Source organism: Crocuta crocuta, unplaced genomic scaffold, assembly GCF_008692635.1.
Source record: "Crocuta crocuta isolate KB4526 unplaced genomic scaffold, BGI_CrCroc_1.0 scaffold303, whole genome shotgun sequence".
Classification (NCBI taxonomy): Eukaryota; Metazoa; Chordata; class Mammalia; order Carnivora; family Hyaenidae; genus Crocuta; species Crocuta crocuta.
In genome coordinates, this window is record NW_027528276.1 from 277,637 (window position 1) to 296,001 (window position 18,365).

General features: G+C 52.0%; 2 protein-coding genes across 5 annotated transcripts in view; both read right to left on the reverse strand.

Annotated features, from left to right (window-relative positions):
* Positions 1 to 8,719: 8,719 nt before the first annotated feature.
* SMIM12 (small integral membrane protein 12) lies at positions 8,720 to 12,854 on the reverse strand. Of its 4 annotated transcripts, none has more exons than XM_077753172.1 (2): positions 12,728 to 12,854; positions 8,720 to 9,608 (listed from the first exon to the last, which is right to left on the reverse strand). In XM_077753172.1, exon 2 carries the CDS (start codon positions 9,601 to 9,603, stop codon positions 9,325 to 9,327), a length of 279 nt encoding a protein of 92 aa, XP_077609298.1. In that variant the 5' UTR covers positions 9,604 to 9,608; positions 12,728 to 12,854; the 3' UTR covers positions 8,720 to 9,324. The 4 variants fall into 4 exon arrangements, with proteins under 4 accessions (XP_077609298.1, XP_077609301.1, XP_077609299.1 ...); XM_077753175.1 differs by lacking the exon at positions 12,728 to 12,854 and adding an exon at positions 12,505 to 12,697; XM_077753173.1 differs by lacking the exon at positions 12,728 to 12,854 and adding an exon at positions 12,501 to 12,697.
* Positions 12,459 to 18,365, reverse strand: part of DLGAP3 (DLG associated protein 3) — a 46,587-nt gene continuing 40,680 nt past the window's right edge. The window contains 2 exon segments of the mRNA XM_077753185.1: positions 12,459 to 12,570; positions 12,728 to 12,783. Coding sequence (XP_077609311.1) covers positions 12,459 to 12,570; positions 12,728 to 12,783 — 168 coding nt within the window.

Below are 18,365 nucleotides of genomic sequence, written 5' to 3' on the forward strand. Positions count from 1 at the left end.
GCCTCGTGTTCAAGACAAGGACACAGAGAAGTTAAGTCATTGGCTGAGGGTCACCCAGCCAATAGGAGGTGGAGTCATACCACCCCCAGCCTTGCTTGGCACTGGGAGACAGGTTCAGGTCTAGGGGTAAGGGAAGGGTACCATTTACCCCCTCCTCTCACGTACCCTCTTAGGACTTCCACCCCAGATCCCAGATGTGGAAAGTCCTCCCCCAACTTCCTGGCACTGGAGCAGCAGCCCTTGAGAGGGCAGGGGGCTGCACCGCCCTGCCTGCCAGCAGCCTGCCTCTGAGCATTGTTCTCCACTTTCGATAAAGGAGGCACTGAATCAGCCTCAGGCCATTGTGGTTGCCTGGGGTGGGGGGAGGCTGGTGTGGGAAACCAGACAGGTCAAGGAGTGACAACCCATTCATTCACTAGCCACTGGAGACCTGAGAGCTGCGGCTCAGCCAGCGAGGAGCCCCAGGCCCAGTGTCCAGGAATGGGGAGAACAAAGACGTCTCTGGAGATGGAAAGAAGGGGAGGAAGTGCTCACCAGTTTTCCCACCCTCCACCCTCCCCTGTCCCAGGGGAAGAAAGGCCAAGGGCACAGTGAAATCAGGAGAGATTGCCAGCTTCCCTGGGGTAGAGAGGAACCTCTGAAGCCAGGGGACCTGGGCTTAAGTGGCACCACCTTCTCCACCCTTGACTGAAGAGGGTGGCTTAGTCTGAGTCTCGGATTCCGCCTCCTTAACATGGAGACAAATCCCTGTCTTGCAGGCATCTCGGAAGGATTAAGTGAGATTTCGTGAAGCACCCACCCAACACTTAGCCTGCAGGAGTCAACAGGCAAGCTTACTTCCCTGTTCTTGGCCGGGTTTTGGGATTTGTCTGCCTCGGGTGCCGAGACTAAGGAGGTCCGCCGGAGAGCCAGGATGGCTGTCCTCCAGCTCCCTTCCAAGGAGCCGGAATATCGCAGTCCCAGGACTCGAACTAGCTGGGCAGGAGGTGGCTGGCAGCGTATCCGAACGCATCCACCACCCCTGCCTGCACGCTGGCCCTGGGCCCTGTGGGAACCCGTGGCCACATGAGCCCCAGGGCTGCGGACCCTGGAGCGACACACCAAGGGCCGGGGAAGGGCAGGGCACCATCAGAGGCCCCTGAAATTGTCCCCTAATCCACCGAATGGGGCTGCATCAAAGTGACACAGAGGTGGGCGCCAGGCCAAAGCAAGGTGCTGGCTGGTGATCTGTGGCCAATTCCAAATCCCAGCAAACATCTGAGTCACTTTCCCACCCTGCTCAGCTGTTATCAAAAAAACCCATGAGCTCAAGGGGAAAAGTCTATACTGGAATATCAGCGTGAACCAACCCAATTAGGCAGGTAAATCTTCTGGGAAAATAATAATCCTCCGTGCCTTTCAACCACTCCCTACCTGAAAGAGTTCTTACTGTGAACTGCAGAGCTCAGCTAACACAAGGGCAGCTGAGTTCTCCCCTCAAAGTCAGCCCCCACCGGGAGAGCCTGGGGCCATGGCCAGGCCTGTGAGGGCTGTGCCTCAAGGCGGAAGAGCTCTAGGGTCTGATAAGGCAGGGGAAGGACAGGACCCATGCCTAGGGCCTGTTGACTGTTCCTTCACCCCAGAGACCACAGGGATAATCAGCTCACAGTGTCTTCCGGCCTCAGGCATTTAGTTCCTACCCTAAGGCCTCTTGGGGAGGCGAGGGAGAGCCAGCACCAGCTTTGCCCCAGAACCAGGCCAGCGCCCAGAGACCAGCAGGGCCCTGCCTCAGGGGGCTGGGTACCCCACGCCCAAGGCTCTCCCCTGAGGCAGAGTCAGCCTCTTCTGTACCATTGCCTTACATTCAAAATTGTGCCCCCTCAAAATTCATGTGGAAGTCCTGACCCCCAGTACCTCAGAATGTGACTGTATTTGGACATAAGGCCTTTAATGAGGTGATTAAATGAGATGGGGCCATTAGAGTGGACCCTAATCCGTTCAGTTGATCTTTACAAAAAAAGATTTGGATACAAAAGCCCCCGGGACATGGTGCCGCCCACATGCACAGGGGGACCACCACAGGTACAGCCAGGAAGGCAGCTATCTCCACATCAAGGACAGAGACCTCAGAGGGAAGCAACACTGCAGGCACCTGATCTCAGACTTCCAGCTTCCAGAATTGTGAGAAAAGTAGTGCCTACCATTTAAGCCATATAGACTGTGGTATTTTGTTGCAGCCGCCCTAGCAAATTAAGACCCTCCTCTTGAGGAGGGCTCTGGGGGTGGGGGTGAGGGGGGTACTTCTTCACACCCAGCTGGGTTGGTGCTCCAAAAGCCATGATAACCCAAGCAGGACCCCTTCAGCTTGGCCCTTCCCCTCAGATGCTCAGCTTCTATGGCCTCCTCCAGAAACCTCCATCTGCCTACAGGCCAGTGAGTGGGGCGACCAAGGCAGGGCTGTGTGGGTGTCGGGCACCCTGCTGGAGCCGGGACAGGGAGGGGGTGCTGCGAGATGCCAAGGCAATGCAGAAGGGACTGGGAGGGGGGGGCAGAGAAGCACCAAAGGGCAAAGCCAAAGGGCCTCAGGGCTGAGGGTCAGGATGGCCTCACCACTCCCCAGCCTCCTGCCACAGCATCACTGTAGGCCCATTTCCCTCTCTACACTCAGGCACTCCCTCTTAAAGCCCAGAGAGAGAAGCCTTGACGCAAGAGCACCTGTGTGGAACATAAAAAACTGCTATGAATCAAAATAACCTTTTCCTGAGGACTATCAGGGAGTCTCTGTTCCAAATGCCTTGCATGTTTTCTCTTAATCTTCACAGTGAGATAAGTCCTGTATTAGCCCACCTGTCATGTGGAATTGAAACTGAGAAGCCAGGGAGCTTAGCGGAGGCCTCAGAGTTCTAAGTGGTGTGCTGGGGTCTGAACCCAAGCAGCCTAACTCCGGAGCTGGGTTTCTTGGAGGGGAAGTGAGCAGAGCTGGGATCAGAGCCCATCGAGGCCCCAGCGTATGTCAGGGAGGTGACAGTCAGCCAAGGACAGGGCTTTAGGGACAACAGTAGATAAACAAACCACCTTGTCATCAATTGACCAAATTATAAACACACAGGACTCCATCTGTGGGAAAGACTGTGACCTCCTACCCTCTGGCGCGTGGGGAAAACAGCCTGGAGAGCATCGGAGAGGCAGAGCTGCCCCAAGGGTTTGTCTGCGGCCCGTGCGCTGAGAAAATGAAAGCAGGAAGGGGCAGGAAGAACAGGCTGTGGCCTCCATTCGAGGTACAACATGTGAGCCGCCCGCAGACGGCCCCAGCCGTGCCCTATGGCCAGCGGACATTCAAAGGGTGCTTCCCTCATCAGGTCTATTGGTCCGCAGGCCAGCTGACCTTGCTCTGGTGTGATGACCACATGTAAACTGGGAAGGGGGGGGGCACGGGGTGGCTACCAGCCCAGCTCTGCCAAGAATTCCTGGCGTTATCTGGGGTGAGCCATTTCCCGCTCAGGGCCTCAGATCCCCTTTGTTAGCCGAAGAGGAACCAGTGCTTTTCTCTCTTCTAGTTGAACTCACTGGGGACAAGGGACAAATGAAGAGGGCTTCGTGTGGCTACAAGTTTTACCTCAGCTTCTAGGTGAAAGGAGGAAACTGAAGGCTGCCTCACCTATCAGCCCACCGACCCTCCCCGGCCTAAGGGATGAATGGAGACAAAGTGGAGACACTCCAGAAGCAGGGGCTCCCGCAGACTCCCCAGCAGTACCAGGCCTCCCTAGGATTCCTGTGTCCCCCGCGACTGACCCAGGGCTCTGCTGAGGCTGAGGGAGAGCCCCACCTCGTAAGGGCATTAGGGATTCCCTGGGCTCCAACCCAGGGCCTTGCTGGGTTCCTCGGAGCGTTCCCATCCACCCTGCCGGGCTGCTGCAGGGCTTTGATCACTTCTACACGAAGGGTTTCCTGAATGCTTTCCTGAGGACATTGTTCCCCACTACAGAGTCATCAGGGTCAAATTCATCACGGGCTATGCTGCTCCAGGTCCCACCCAGTGGGGAAAGCCAGCCCTCTGCCCAAGCCCCACTTCCCCTGGGAAAACGAAGCCAGCGGTTTCTTTTGGTTTCGCTCATTACCAACCTCAGCGAAGACAAAGCTGTAAGCAACACAGGGCCGCCATCAGCTCGAGGCGGCCGGGCCCCTCAAAGCACACCCCCGGGGGCCCTGCCCCACAATCTTCCATGGAGACTGGTCTCCGCACCCAGCCCCCATGTCTGCTCCGTCCCAGGATCACACTCGGGAGGCCTCTTAGTTCACTCAACATTTATTGAAAATGACTCTGCCAGGCCTTCTGCGGGGGGCAGAGGTGAAGACGACAGGGCGCCTGCCCTCAAGGAACTCACAGTCTAGCAGGGGAGGGTACACACCCCTTACAGAGCCTTGTAATAAATGTCACAGGAGAATGACCACGGGGCTTGACGAGCAGGGAGGGAAGGACAGCTTCCACTTAGGAAAGCGTCTATGGGCCTACATGTACTAAATCTCACAGCGTCATGGAGTTCACCAAGTAGCCAAGGAGGCGGGACACACGGTGGACACAGAGGTGTCAGGGCTGGAGCAGGCGTTACACACTCAGGAAGTGGCAAAGGCTGGCTTCTGTCCCAGAGATGACGGGAGGGAGGCTGGGGCAAGCTGGTGAAAGAAGAAGCGAGGCACGCCAGGGGCTCTGGTGAGGAGCCACAGGGGTCTTTAAGCAGTGACCTCGTCAGAGATGTCTTTTAGAAAGAAAATGCTGGCAGAAATAGGAATGATTTCCAGGAAAAGATGGTGAGATGCAGCAGAGAGTCACCGCAGGCTGGGGATGGAGCCCACGAGACGTGGAGGAGGGGGAGGGAGTCACAGACAACAAGGGAGAAACGGGGCAGAGGGGGAGGGCTCCACGCCAAACGCCATGCTGGGTGTCTTACAAACATTCCCTCAATCTTCCTGACTCTGTGAGGGAGGCAGAAGCATCCCCACTTTACAGACGATGCTTGAAGAAGTGAAGTGACTTTCCTAGTCACACAACTAGATTACAGGGCTATCTGCAAACCCATCATTCGATTCGGGATGGCAATCCAGACTCTTCTTCATTCTTAAAGCTGATATCCCAAAGACTGCTCTTTGGCAAACGCTCTGGAAGACGGTGTACAGAAAAGGAATAAAAGAGCATTTATTTCGATTTCATTATTCAGACTGGCTGCCATCCCAGTGCGCTAAAAGTGAGGCTTTGCTGGACTATCACCTAGCACTCATGGTTTTCAAAGCTCCCTCAGGGCTGGTTTCTCCTTCCCTTTACACCATCAGCAAGGAACACACTCAGGTCCCCAGTTTGCAGGCGGAGAAGCCAAGGCCAGGAGAAATGAAAGGTCATGTCACCCAGTTTCCTTGTCCCCAAGTCCAAGGCTTTCTTCTACCTGTGCTCCTGACACATGACTCCTGGGGATTCTACAACCCCTTGCTCCCTACTTCCTGTCTCTGAGCCTGCCTACCGCACCAACAGAACTGCTACCTAGTGACACAGGTTTGGCTGGCTTGGTTCTTATGCCAGGCAGCCCTTTCTGTAAAGAATTCCTAAGAACCCCTCAACCACCAGGTCTGTCAGGGTCCCTGTTATCACTCTCCCAGCCAGGCCTGGTCCTGCCTCCAGATCCCCACTTCACCAGGATCACAAGAACACATTTCACAAGGAAATGGAGGCTTTTCCTGCAGTAAGATGAAAGCGGCTAACATTACTGAGCATCTACCTACCAGTGGCCATAGACTCTGCTAAAAACTTACATATGTTACCTTAGCCTTGTTGCCAGCCAGCAAAAGTAGGTATTCTTATCCCCATTTTACAGATGAGGATAGTGAGATTCAGAAAGGCTAAGTGTTTTGCCCTAAGTCGTTCAGCTAGTTATGGAGGCAGCATTCATAACTCAAGCCTGTAGGAGTCTTGAATGCACTTTATTATTCTCTGCCACACTGCCCTGGCTCATCACTCTATAAGCGCAGAGACGACCATGGCAAAGTGGGAAAGGAAAAGGGAGGGAAGACAGGAGCTTTTGCATGTTTGCTATACTGCTCCCAGGCGGCTCCAAGCAGGCTAAGCCCATGGTGTTTCCCTCAGCCAACAGTCGCTCCGGCCTGGGACCCTGGAAAGCTGACGAAAGTCAAAGGGCTCCCTGGCAGGCTTATCTTGGCAGCTGCCCAGCTGACTTGTGCTAACACAGCAACAGGCACAGGAAAGGCTCTAGAGGGAGTGGAAAAGCACCAGACACTGGGCCGCTGAGGGGAGAGAAGTGATTCCTGCCAAACTCAGACAGGATAACCCTGCTCTAAAGCCACTGCCATCACCGGGCCAGAAAAACACCGGGGGGGGGGGGGGGGGGGCAAGCAAAAAGCACTGAGCACCTCTCCTTACTAATAATGTGTTTCAGTGAATCATGATGATCAGGCCAGTCCAGAAGTCTAGTCACCTGCCTCCCAGGTGAATCAGCAAGCATGGAAGAAACCAGTGCCCTGGCTCATTCCAGCCACCTTGGCCTGCCTCTGCCCACAACCATGGAAACCCTGCTGCTCAATGTCACCTGAGCAGAGGCAAGAAGGCACGCACTGTGTCAGACCTCCACCACGGTGGCAGATCCCGGCCGGCCGTGGGAAAGAAAGAGCCAGCTGGGGATATTAATAGACCTGCTGGAGGCAGAGGTTCAGAAGGGTGAGCCCTAGGAAATGAAATTATTTTAAGAGGGGGCATAAAGTGAGGCTCCTGGAAGGGAGCGATGTGGGTTTCCAAAGACAGGGCTTTGGCAGCCAGGCCCTGGGCGGCAGTGCATCAGCAGCAACAGGGCTATTCTGAATTATCTGCAAATCTAAAAATGTCTCAGTCTGTGGGAAAACTTTTTTGGTGTGGTTTCTATAGGTTTTCTATCCTCTAAGGATCTGCTTAGACTGATATTAGATATTAGACTTCTAATGTCTATTAGACTGGTTTCAGGAGAAACTAATCCTGGGCTTTAATAATTGCCACAAGTTGTTATACTGCTTTAAAAAAAAATGTATACTTCACACATTTCACTGAAAGGAAAGGGACAGTTTGAGAAGTCACAAATTGGCAGCCACTGGAAGAAATTAAATGCATGGGTATGTTAGCAGGCTTTGAATTCTTTTTAAAAAATCAAATGTCAACATTTAAAATTCAAGTTTCAAAAGAAAAAAAGTATAATATTCTAAGTTTCTAGCATCTTTTAGGGAAAAAAAAACCTGAAAAATTTGGCATCATAAATTGGAAGCCACTGCATAGCCACTGCCCCCTGTAGGCAGGCCGGTCCCTGTAGCTCCTGGCCTGCTCACTTAAGCCCCCAGACTGACCCCTGTGGGCATGCGCCTTTGCGGCTCCTCTGCTGCTCCTGTTAAGCCCACAGAAGGGCGGCCAGGCATGGTCATGCTCAGGACCGCCGCTCAGGACCGCCACAGGGCGGCAGCACTGGTCTGTCACTGAGGTCGGCCCGCTCACCAGCAGCTAACCAAGCTGAACCCGGCACACCCTTTCAGCACCACCAGACATCTTATCCTTACCTCAGTGGCAGCAACTCGTCCCCACACTCCCCATCAGATTTATTCCCTAAAAGCAAGGGCGGATCATCTCAGCATTCCCACTTGCCTCAGGGACGGAGGAGGGCCACTAACAACATGCTCTCTCCTTGGGTGCCATCCACACCTTCCGAGCTCCGCCCACCCCACCTCCACGCACCTGTAATACCCTCAGGCCTCAGATCCTGAGAAGAGAAGCAGGACACGCATCCCCCCCCACCTCCTCTGAAAGACAGTTCATTCTTCATCATATGCTCCTTACTTGCTTTTGCCCTTTTAGGTTAAATGTTAGTCAACTTCATGAGACAATAGGTTCTTAGGCCCCTTCCTGCCCTCTGCTCTCACTGCCCTTCCAACAGTACTAGTGACATCGTAAGTGGCAGCATTTAGTATTAAACCCCTGCAGACGTTTAGGAAAGACCTTTGGTATTATGCATCAAGGCCCTTAAAACTGCACATCCCATTTCACCCAAAATGCCATTTGCAGTTCCTGCCGTTGACTCCAAAATGCAGCAAAAGCCTTATACAAGATATTCATTGCAATATTTACACTAGCAAACCACCAGATACAATCCAAATGTCCAGGAACTGGGAAATTGTTGAAAACTGGGTTTTTCCCACTTCATGAGCAATTGTGAAACTATTAAAAACAACCAGGATTATGAAGACCATGTGATAAGATAGAAAAATGATTATGATATGAGACATTATGTAAAGAAAGAATATAAAATTAAGTGGACAGTCATGATAAGAATCTTAAAAAACTATGCCAAGAATTAGTGCAAGGTAACAAAATGCTACCTTTGTAGTTGCCCTGGGCATGGAGCTGACCCTTTTTAAATCTCAACCAAATGTTCTTTTATATATATTACTTGTAGAGGGAAAAATGTAGGTCTGTGAATAATTGGGAAATTTGATAGCAATTCTTAAGCTCCCTGGTCTACACTGATCTGCACTTTGAAAGGTCCTATAAGCCTCTTCCCATCATGGTAAAAAGGCTCCTGGGACCCTGCAGCTCCAGGACTCACTGCCTGGGCCCCGGAGCCCCGGAGGTAAAGGCCAGTGTTAGCCGCCCCTGAAGTGCCTGCACCTGCCTAACCCCTAAGGAGACCCCAACACCACCTGGAAGATAGGATTCCATCAATATGGTTCTCAGACGCCACTTTAATCAAGTTTTGTACCATACAGTGATGGGGGGCGGGGGGCGGGGACGGGTGAAAAATCATGACTATTTCCAAGCAAATTCACCTGTCCCACGGCAAACAGTCTGGGCTTCCAAGAACAGAGAAAGGCTTTCCTCCCCAGGGAGTCACTTTCCTGAGCTGATAGGACAGGATTTCAGGAAGAAGGAGCACAGGAAGAGGGCACACAGTGAAGGGAGCCGGGTGGCACTGTGAATCCTTCCCAGCGCACACTGGAACTAAGCCTGCAGGCATCCCTCCTAAGGCAGCCCCACGCCCAGCCCCTCACTCCCCCCAGCAGCGCGCCCAGGAGCGCAGAAGCCCCACCGCACCATACAGTGGCTGCGGCCTTCAGGCCAGAACCCCCAAGGGCCTTCCTCTTCACTGGCCCCCGGGCTGTCGGTGTCTGCCTGGCAACACAGCAGCAGCCAGTACGTGCACGGCTGGGTGATGCGGCAGGGGCCAGAAGAAGCAACAAAACAAAATCACATGTGGGTTCCGGGCCGCGTAGACACAGTGGCAGGGCCAGCCATGGCCCGCAGAAGGACCCATGGGGCTGTGTCCTCCATCAGTTCTTCTCCGGGCGGTTTCTGTTCAGGACAGCTTTAGGGGCAAATTCCAGCTTGTCCTTAAGGCTCACCACCTGGGTGTGGTCCTGGCCTAGCAGCTCATCCAGCTTGCGATCCTCCCGGCGCTCGGAGATGCTCTTCTCCTCCTCCGCGGGCTGGGGGTCCTTTCCTCGGATGAACCATTCCAGGTGGTAACCCACGGCCCCGACCACAAAGGCCACAGGAAATGTGACATAGGGAGCATAGTTGCGCACCACGGTCCAAAGCACGGGCCACATGACATCTACAGAAGAGCACAAGGCCGCGTTAGGGAGAAGCTGGCACCCCTCTCCCCTGGACACTGACGACCCAATGGGCCAGGGCCCTCATTTCCCGGGGCAGCCTGGCACAATTTACTGGCCATCCACCCCATGCAGAGTAATGCAAGAAGGTACCTTGCTTTAGGCACCAGTTCAGACCCTGAAACAATCTAGGCAGTTTTGAAAGACGCGATTGTTAGGGAAGATGGTAAGAACCTCTATTTAACACACTATGCTCTTTGACAACGACACAACCATGCATGGCAGCGTTCCGCACAGGGAGCCTCTGAACTTACCTACCAAAGACTCAAGTCTGTTATTGACCCTAGGCCCAGCCTCCACAGTTTCCCGACATTACAGGAATGGAAAAGAACCTTCCTCTGCTCTATGCAGTTTCTCTGTGAATACAGCCGGCCATACATTTCCTAGCGTGTGTAGTCCCACTGTGAGTCTCCGGGCTCCAAGATAATGAGCAGTAGTTTCTTTGCCTCACAAAAATAATAAGGAGCATATTTAAGTGGCCAAAACCCTGATCCGTTACTCAACCATTCTGGATTTTAGATAATGATTTTTTTTCCTATTCTGACCTTGATGTTTCTAACAGTGAGACTTACTTATACTTTACAAAATTGCTGGCCAAATCTCTTTCAAAACAGATTCTCTTCAGGGTGCCTGGGAGGCTCAGTTTGTTAAGCATCCAACTCTTGATTTTGGCTCAGGTCATGATCTCACTGTAATGAGATGGGGCCCCACGTCAGGCTCCTTGCTGAGTGTGGATCCTGTTTGGGATTCTCTCCTTCTTTCTCTCTCTACCCCTCCATCCCCTCTCAAAAACAGATAGATAAGTAAATAAGTATGTAAATAAATAAATAAATACATACACACATTCTCTTCAACCAAACCTATACATTTTGCATAATAAACTCCTAAAAATATCACCAACACTGAAAAATGAGGGCTTGGATTTTTCTGTAAAAAAACAAAACAAAACAAAAAAACACTGTACAAGCCCATGGCAGAAATGAAAAGTGGAATGGCTCTGGAGCATCCTGAAAGGAAGTAAGACAACACCGAAAAATACAGAAACACACAAATTGGTTCACTCGAATGGCCATTTAGTGTGATTATTATTACCATTAACAATTATCCAAGACTGTTCCTATTATAGTAATGATGATAGCTACCACTTATTGAGCACTTACACGCCAGTCCTTGGGCTAAGTAGTTTATATACAGTATTCCCTTTAATCCTCATGTCCGCTCTAAGAGGTAGATGGCATTATCAGAGGGTTAACTAACTAACTTGCCCCAAAGTCTCAACTAAAAAAGATTATTCCATTTGCAACTTTATAGCTGGTTCTCCAACTTGGCTATCTCTGGTCTAAAGTGTACAATGGAAACCTCACCAAGGATAAAATGATTCTCCCCTGCCTCTCTCTCTCTCTTTGGTTCCAATTCTCTTTGGAGAAATCCCAGCATTCTGTGGACCCAAGACCATAATGGACCATCATCAAGGAAAAAAACTGCAGCAGCCCTAAGGTTCCCCTCTGGGTCCTTCGTCTTAGCACCAGGCCCTATGCTGGACAAGTCACACACTAGTCATCACCTGATCTTTACAACACCCTCTATGAGGTAGGAATTATTAGCCCAGATTTGTGGCTAAGGCCACAGTGGCTCAGGGACATTATGTTAACTTGTCCAGGGTCACTAGAAGTGACAAAGCCACTGCTTTTGAATCCTGGCCTCTCCAAACCTCTACACTTGTGCTCTTTCTAGTGGTAAGAACACACTGCAGACAGGTAAATTGTCTCTGTCCAAGTCCTAGACCTGGGGAGAGCTTCCTGCAATTTCTTCCCATCAACCTGGCATGTCACTATCTGGAAGAGCTTCCCTGTTAGGCAAGCTCTAAGATTACTCAGATTTGTGAAATCGTAAGACTTAAAAGTTGTTGAAAGAAACACCCCTGAAGAACCTCAAACCTACTACTTCGTTTTCTTTCCTACCTTTTATGCAAATTCTCTATAAGTAAACACTTACCCTAAACAGCAATTCTCCATTCGGATCCCCCATTTGTCAGCAAACATACCAAGCAGGAGTCCACAGTTCACATCATTTCCCACATGCAGTAAAGGTCTCTCTCTGTTGTCCCTCCCGCATTCTAATTATTCCCCAATTAGTCAACTCATTCATTTAGTCAACATTTAGAACCACTTTCTCTGTGGCAGACTTGTGCTGGCGTCCTATCCCCATCTCTCTACATTTCTCAAAACACTTAAGCTGCAAGAGGGCAAGGACCATGTCTGTGCGGCCCCCACTGAGTCCTATCCTCTCCCACCCGTCCCCCTCTGCCTGGTATAAAGTGCCCCCAAACAGTTTGTTGAATGAATGAATGACAGCTCAGACAACGCACCTGTGTAAAAAAACAGCAGTCACCCACCCCCTCGCCCTAAAAAGGCGGCAGGAATACAGCAGGCTACTTTGCTGATTACAAGAAGCTAAATACTCTCCAACAAGTCATCCCCGGGGTATAAAAATGAAAGCAGCAAATCCTGGAACATATTGTTTCCGGCCCGGCACAGAGGGAGCCTGAGTGTCCGGTAAAGGTCAAGTGGGTTCCAGAGAAGCCTGTCCTTATGCCGGCGCCCCGGAGGCCCAATGAGACCCGAAGCCGCAGTTCCAAGATTTGAGAGCTGTTAACAAGGGTAGACGAGACCTGACAAGGTGGAAGGACTGACCCTAACCGTCACTGAGACCAGCCCGGGGATGGGAGCGCAACAGGGGTCGGTGTCCAAGGATTTGCCCGTCTGCCTCCTCTGGGCTCCCGGCCCTGCCCGTTATCCCACCACGCTCGTGGCCTCGTCGGCGTCCGTTCTCACCCACATGCCGGAGGCCGAGAAGCCCTGGCCGCAGAGGGTCCGCTGGGAGCCCAGACTCAGCTTCCGAGCCCTGGGAAGAGAGGAGCTGTCAGGCGGGGGCGGGAGCGGACACTCGCGATCACCCTTCCCTGACTCGGAGGTCACTGCTTGAAGCCGTCCCCCCGGCAACGGGCGGCCCCGGCGGCGGCTTCAGGGGAGGGAACCTCCCTCCGGGAGCGCGTGCTCACCTGCGCCACAGCTCGCACTGCACCGTCCGGCTCCCGCCTTCCGCCGGCTCACTAGTCTGGAAGAACGACGCCGCCAGTCCCAGCGGCCCGCGGGCCCTCGCCCCGGGGTCCCGCCCCCCGGCGCCTGCTCTCTCGGAGCGCGGCGATTGGCTGAGCTCCAGTCAAAGGACTGGAGGAAGCTAGGCGTCCTCAGCAGGCCCCGCTGCACAGAGATGGGTACTGCGCCCCCTCGTGGCCTGGAGGCTTCCCAGTGACGTTAGCACGTGCTTTTCGCGGGGAGAAAGTGGAAGGTCATCCATTCTTTATTCAACTGATTTTTATTAGGCGTCTTCTAAGACCTAGATCTGGACACACAAAAATAACATATTCCTTGAATTCAAGATCTTCCTATCAGAATATAGTCTGGAACTCTAAGAATTCATCAGATCTGGGCTAGCTTTCTAGCCATGTGACCTTGGGAACATTATTAATCGGCCTGAGTCTCCTTTGCATCTTATGCATAAAGGTAATAACACCTATTTCACAGAAAGTTGTGAGGGTTTGATGAGATAATGCATGTAAAGTGCTGTGCCAGGCACAGAGCAACAGGGAAATAAATGGTACTATAGTTAGTATACAAAAAAATTGAAATGTAGTAAAACCTAAGTCTTACCTGACCCCTCAGATACAAATATTCACTCCCCCTATATCCACTATGCCCTCTACAGATACCTATTTTATCATGTACAGTTGACCTTCGAACCACAGGTGTTTGAAACTGTGTGGGTCCACTTATACACGGATATTTTGCAATAAATACAATACAGTACCATAAATGCATTTTTTTCTTCCTTATGATTTTCTTAATAACATTTTTCTCCAGCTTATTTTATTATTGGAAGACAGTACATAATATATATAATATACAAGATATGTGTTAATCAACTGTTTATGTTATCGGTAAAGCTTCTGGTCAACAGTAGGCTATTAGTAGTATAGTTTTGGGCGAATCAAAAGTTACACATGGATTTTCGACTGCTCAGGAGATGGGTACCCCTAAAGCCCTCATTGTTCATGGGTCAACTGTGTAGAGAAAAACACCAAAGCTCAAGTTCCATAATCCCCCCACTCGCCCTTCCCTCTCGCCTCTGTTCCATGAGTCTCAGCCAAGCATATTTATCTTTAGGACACAGGCTAAACTCATATTCTCCCATGCAGACCAAACAGTTTCTCACCTCTGTGCCTTCTTTTATTATGTTTTTTCATCTACCTGGAGTGCCCCTCCCACCTTTCTTTACCAAAGTAGCTCTGGCTCATTTTTCCAGCTTCAGGGACACCTCTATATAGGAAGCCTCCTAGACTGCTTAGATCATTACATTAGATGTCCTTCCTCCACAATCTCAAAGAGGTCAGTGTTGGGGCACCTGAGTGGTTCAGTCGGTAGAGCATCTGACTCTTGATTTCAGCTCAGGTTATAATCTCATGGCTCATGAGCTGGGGCCCCATGTCAGGCTCTGCGCTGACAGCCCAGAGCTTGCTTGGGATTCTCCCTCTCCCTCTCTCTCCCTGCCTCTTCCATCCTCTCTGTCAAAATAAATAAATAAGCTTAAAAAAAAAAAGTCAGTGCTAAGCTCTGGCAGTGAAGATAGAAAGGAAGAGTATAAAGAATATGTAAATATGTAAGAAATCATTATTAGCAGAACTCGTTCCCCAAATGAATGTGTAGAAAGGAGAAGGGAACAGAATGGCCCAGAATAATTAGCATTCGGTCGGCCAATCAACATATTCTAGGCAACGGGGATGCCAAAGTGACTGGGACCACCCCCGCCCCCCAGAGCTCTCTGACAGATTGCCCTGCCCAGAAAGCAGAGGGGTCTACAAACTGTCAAGGGAATTACAACAGAAGCATGCACGAGTAGCCCAGAGGAGGAGCCCAGGAAGAATCAGGGAATGCTCACCAGAGGAACCTACCCTTGAGCTGAGTCTTAAGTGATGGCTAGTAGTTCCGTTAAGCAGAACTGAGTGGCGCTCTAGAGCACAGACTTTGGACTCAAACGAGGGTTCAAATTCTGGCCCTGGTGCCTGCTAATCTCAGAAAAGCTGTTTACATTCTTTGTTTAAACAAAGGCAATAAGTTCCCATCTCGTAGGGTGGTTCTGAGTATTATATCACCTGATGTGTATAAAATGCTCGGCACAGTGCTCGGCACCTCCTGAGTGCTCTGTAAATGGTCACTGGTATGTTAAGTATTGCCCAAATTGATTCCTCCTTCTGTAATATCCTGTGTCCACCTAATGCTTTACTTATTCACTAAGCCAAAAACCTAACTGACACCTTCAAAATCTCTTCCTCTCTGCATTATTCCCCAAACCCAGCTTATGCCTTTTGAATGTCTCTGAAGTTCTTCCTTGTCTTTTACCTGGACCACCTTAGCAACTCCCTCAATGGTCTTCCTGCTTTCTGTTGTTCCCCCCAGTCCATTTCCATGCTTCGCCAAAGGGTCTTTCAAAACCTTAAATAAAACCTTGAAACCTCCCACTAAACCTCTCTCCCTTCCCAAAGGTCCCTTCTGGCCACATCTCCACACCCCTATCTGAGCCTTTCACCTGCTACCAGTTTCTGCTCTTCCCATGATCCCACCCACACATATGCTACCATTCGTTTGCCCAAGCTGGTCCCTTTGCCTGAAATGAATGTTCCTCCCTCTCTTCCTCTGCTGCAAAATTCTCACTCATCCTGCAAGACGCAGTTCAAAAGGTCCCTATTGCAGCAAGCTTTCCTAGAATCAATTGGCTGCTAGAAGCTCTCTCCTCTGGCCTCCTCAGCCCCTCTGGGAAAGGCCTCCCTTTGTACGCACCTATCTGTTTATATGCCTGGCTATGGCCAAACTGGGAGCAATTTAAGCAAAGGGACTGGATCTGATCCTTCAGTTGGTCATGGAGCCCAGCACAAACTCCCTGCCATATCAGCCCCACAGGAAGGGGGGGGGGGGGGAGGATGTAGACGTCCTGTCTGTAGCAAGATGCCCACTACATTTGTTCAGGGCTGTCCTGCTCCTCTATGCCATATACCATATACCTCATGGTCCTGGGAAACCTGGCCCAGTTTCTGGGAAAAGACATAGACCCATAAAGAGCTGTGTAGTACAGAAGGTAAAACTCAGACGAAGCCACTTCTCAGCTTTGCGATTTGGGGAAGTTGTTTAAATTCTGAAAGCCTCAGCTTTCTCAGCTGTAAATGATGGTAACAATATCCGCTTCATAGGATTGCTCCGAATATCATCTAGTTCAAACCCAATTTTAGAGATGAGAAAACTCAATCTCAGAGAAGTAAAATGACCCAGCCAAAGGCTCTCTTGGCAAGTCCAGGGGAAATAGACAAATGGGCATTTCTAGTTGAAACTTTTGTGCACTCATCCAACCTAAATGTTCTCAAACCTGGCTGCCCATCAGAATCACCTGGCACACTTGTTAAAGACTCATTTGGGGGCAGAGAGTCTATTCACAGTCTTGGACAGGGCCCAGGAATCTGTTTGGGATCAGCTCCAAGCTGACTCACTTTGGGGAATTTGGATCACATGGGGCTCTTCTCCACCTTCCAGTGAGTGGCCTCATCTAGGTGTATGTGTGTATGACCTCATGCTTTTCAGGGGGTCTCCCACACCAGCCTGGAAAATAGCTGCTCAGGCCACTCTCCTGTTCAAAATCCTTGTGTGGCTCCCACGGCTCTCAAGACCCAGGCCCACCCTCCTCAAGTTGACCCAAGAGCCCAACATAGTCAAGTCTCTGCACTCCCAATGCTTTTTCTCCTCCTGGCCTTTGCACAGCTGTTGTCCAATCTTGGAACATTCTTCCCAGCCCTGGCCCTGCTCCAGTGGCTCTTTCCAGCACTCACCCTTCTTCTGTAACTGCTTGTTTACTTGTCTGTTTTTCCCCAAAGACCGTTAGTGCCCTAACAGTAGCAACTACACTTGTTCAGGGCTATGTCCCAGGTGCTGGCCAGTGCCAGCAGTGGTTCTTGATAAATACCTGCTAAATAAATGAATGAGAACTGGCTAGTCCAATGTGGCCCAGAAAGGCAGTCAGAGACTTGGATGGCTCTTCTTCCTGCCTCAGGGTGATACATCAACCCCAAGGACCAGAAGGGATTGCCAGACAGAGTGGGGGCTACCATCAAACCCTTTCTGGGCTGGGAAAGCTATAGAGCTAAAAGCTCATGGGTTGGCATTAGTCAGACCTGGGTCCACCACTCTGAGCCCTGCCTGTAACTTTGGACAGGTCACTGAACTTCTTTGGAGCTTCAGCTCTCTGACTTGTCGTAAGGATGAGCTCCATTCATGTAAAGCGCTCTCCCCCTGCCTGACCCAGAGCAAACACCCCATAAACATTAGCCATCACTGCCAGGTCTGGGTTGCTACTTAGCTTCCTAGGAAAGTTCTGTTGTCTCCCTCTGCCCCCCACCAAAGTGCCCACCCAGAGGAGGCATCAGAAAAATGTGACGACACTAAATTGAAGTGTTTCTGCTGCCAATCAGTAGTGAGTGGAGCAGAGGGAACACTGGACCCTTAGGGGAAGGGAAACCAGTAACCGTCCATGTCTAAGAATAACAGCACACCCTGTTGGTTGAGCCCAGGCCCACAGGTGAGCCAGGCGTTGGGCTCTGGGCTGCCCTGTTGGTGGAGTGAACGCTGGGAGCACTGGGAGGCAGAGGAACGGACTGACCTAGGAGTGAGGAGGAAACCCTCCCCTCTTCACCTTCCGGGCCCCTCCAGCAGGGCTCAGATCCTTCGGCGCTACCAGGGGGCCGAATCCCCTCTGCCCCAGTCGGCTCAGGCTACCGGGCTCTCCCTAGATCAAAAGAGCGGCTCCCGGCCTCCCCTCCCTCCACCTCCCTCCCGACCACCCCCGGCTCCCATACGTGGGGCAGAGGTGGCTCCTTCTGGAGAGAGCAGCCGGCTCGAGTGCAGTTCTGCCGTTTTATTTTTCCTGGGATACTCAAGGGGATGTGGGAACAGCCACAGGTGTGGTGAGGGGAAGCCCCGTCTCCCCTCCCCAGCAGCTGGGAAAGGGGAGAGGCCCAGGCGCCCTGGTCCTGGGTTGGTCCAGCCACTGCGGTCCCTGGGCCCGGTGGGCTGAGGGCTGAGGGGGGAGCCCCTGGGAGGGTGGGGCAGGCTCCTAGGTGGGGTTCGGGATTCTTCATAAAAAGCCACGAAGCTTGATCCCCACGAAGCCCAGCCCCGCGGGGTGGGGGGGAGAGTGGGGGGACGCAGAGCCCAGATGGGGGACCCGGCCCGGCCTGGCCCGTGGGGGGAAGTAATGGCAGAGATGGTGCCCGTAGGGAGGAGGTGGGGACGAAGCGTCGGACCAGGAGGAAGAGGGGTCCAGGTGGGGGCGCAGGGCGGAGAGGCACGGCCCCCAGCCCAGCCCGGGCGCCTTCGCGTGGGGTCAGGAAGGTAAAAAACCCACGAGAGTGTGACGGGCAGGAGGGGCCGGGGCGTGCGGTGCCGGCGGGGCGGGCGCACGGGGCGGCCCGCGTTCACAGTGACCTCGACGCTGGGTGTACAGTACGGGTAGAAAACCGCGGGCCGGGCCCGGGCTGGGCGGGCCGGGCCGGGCCCAGCCTGGTCTGGGCCTCAGGGATGTAGATCTCGATGCTGTCT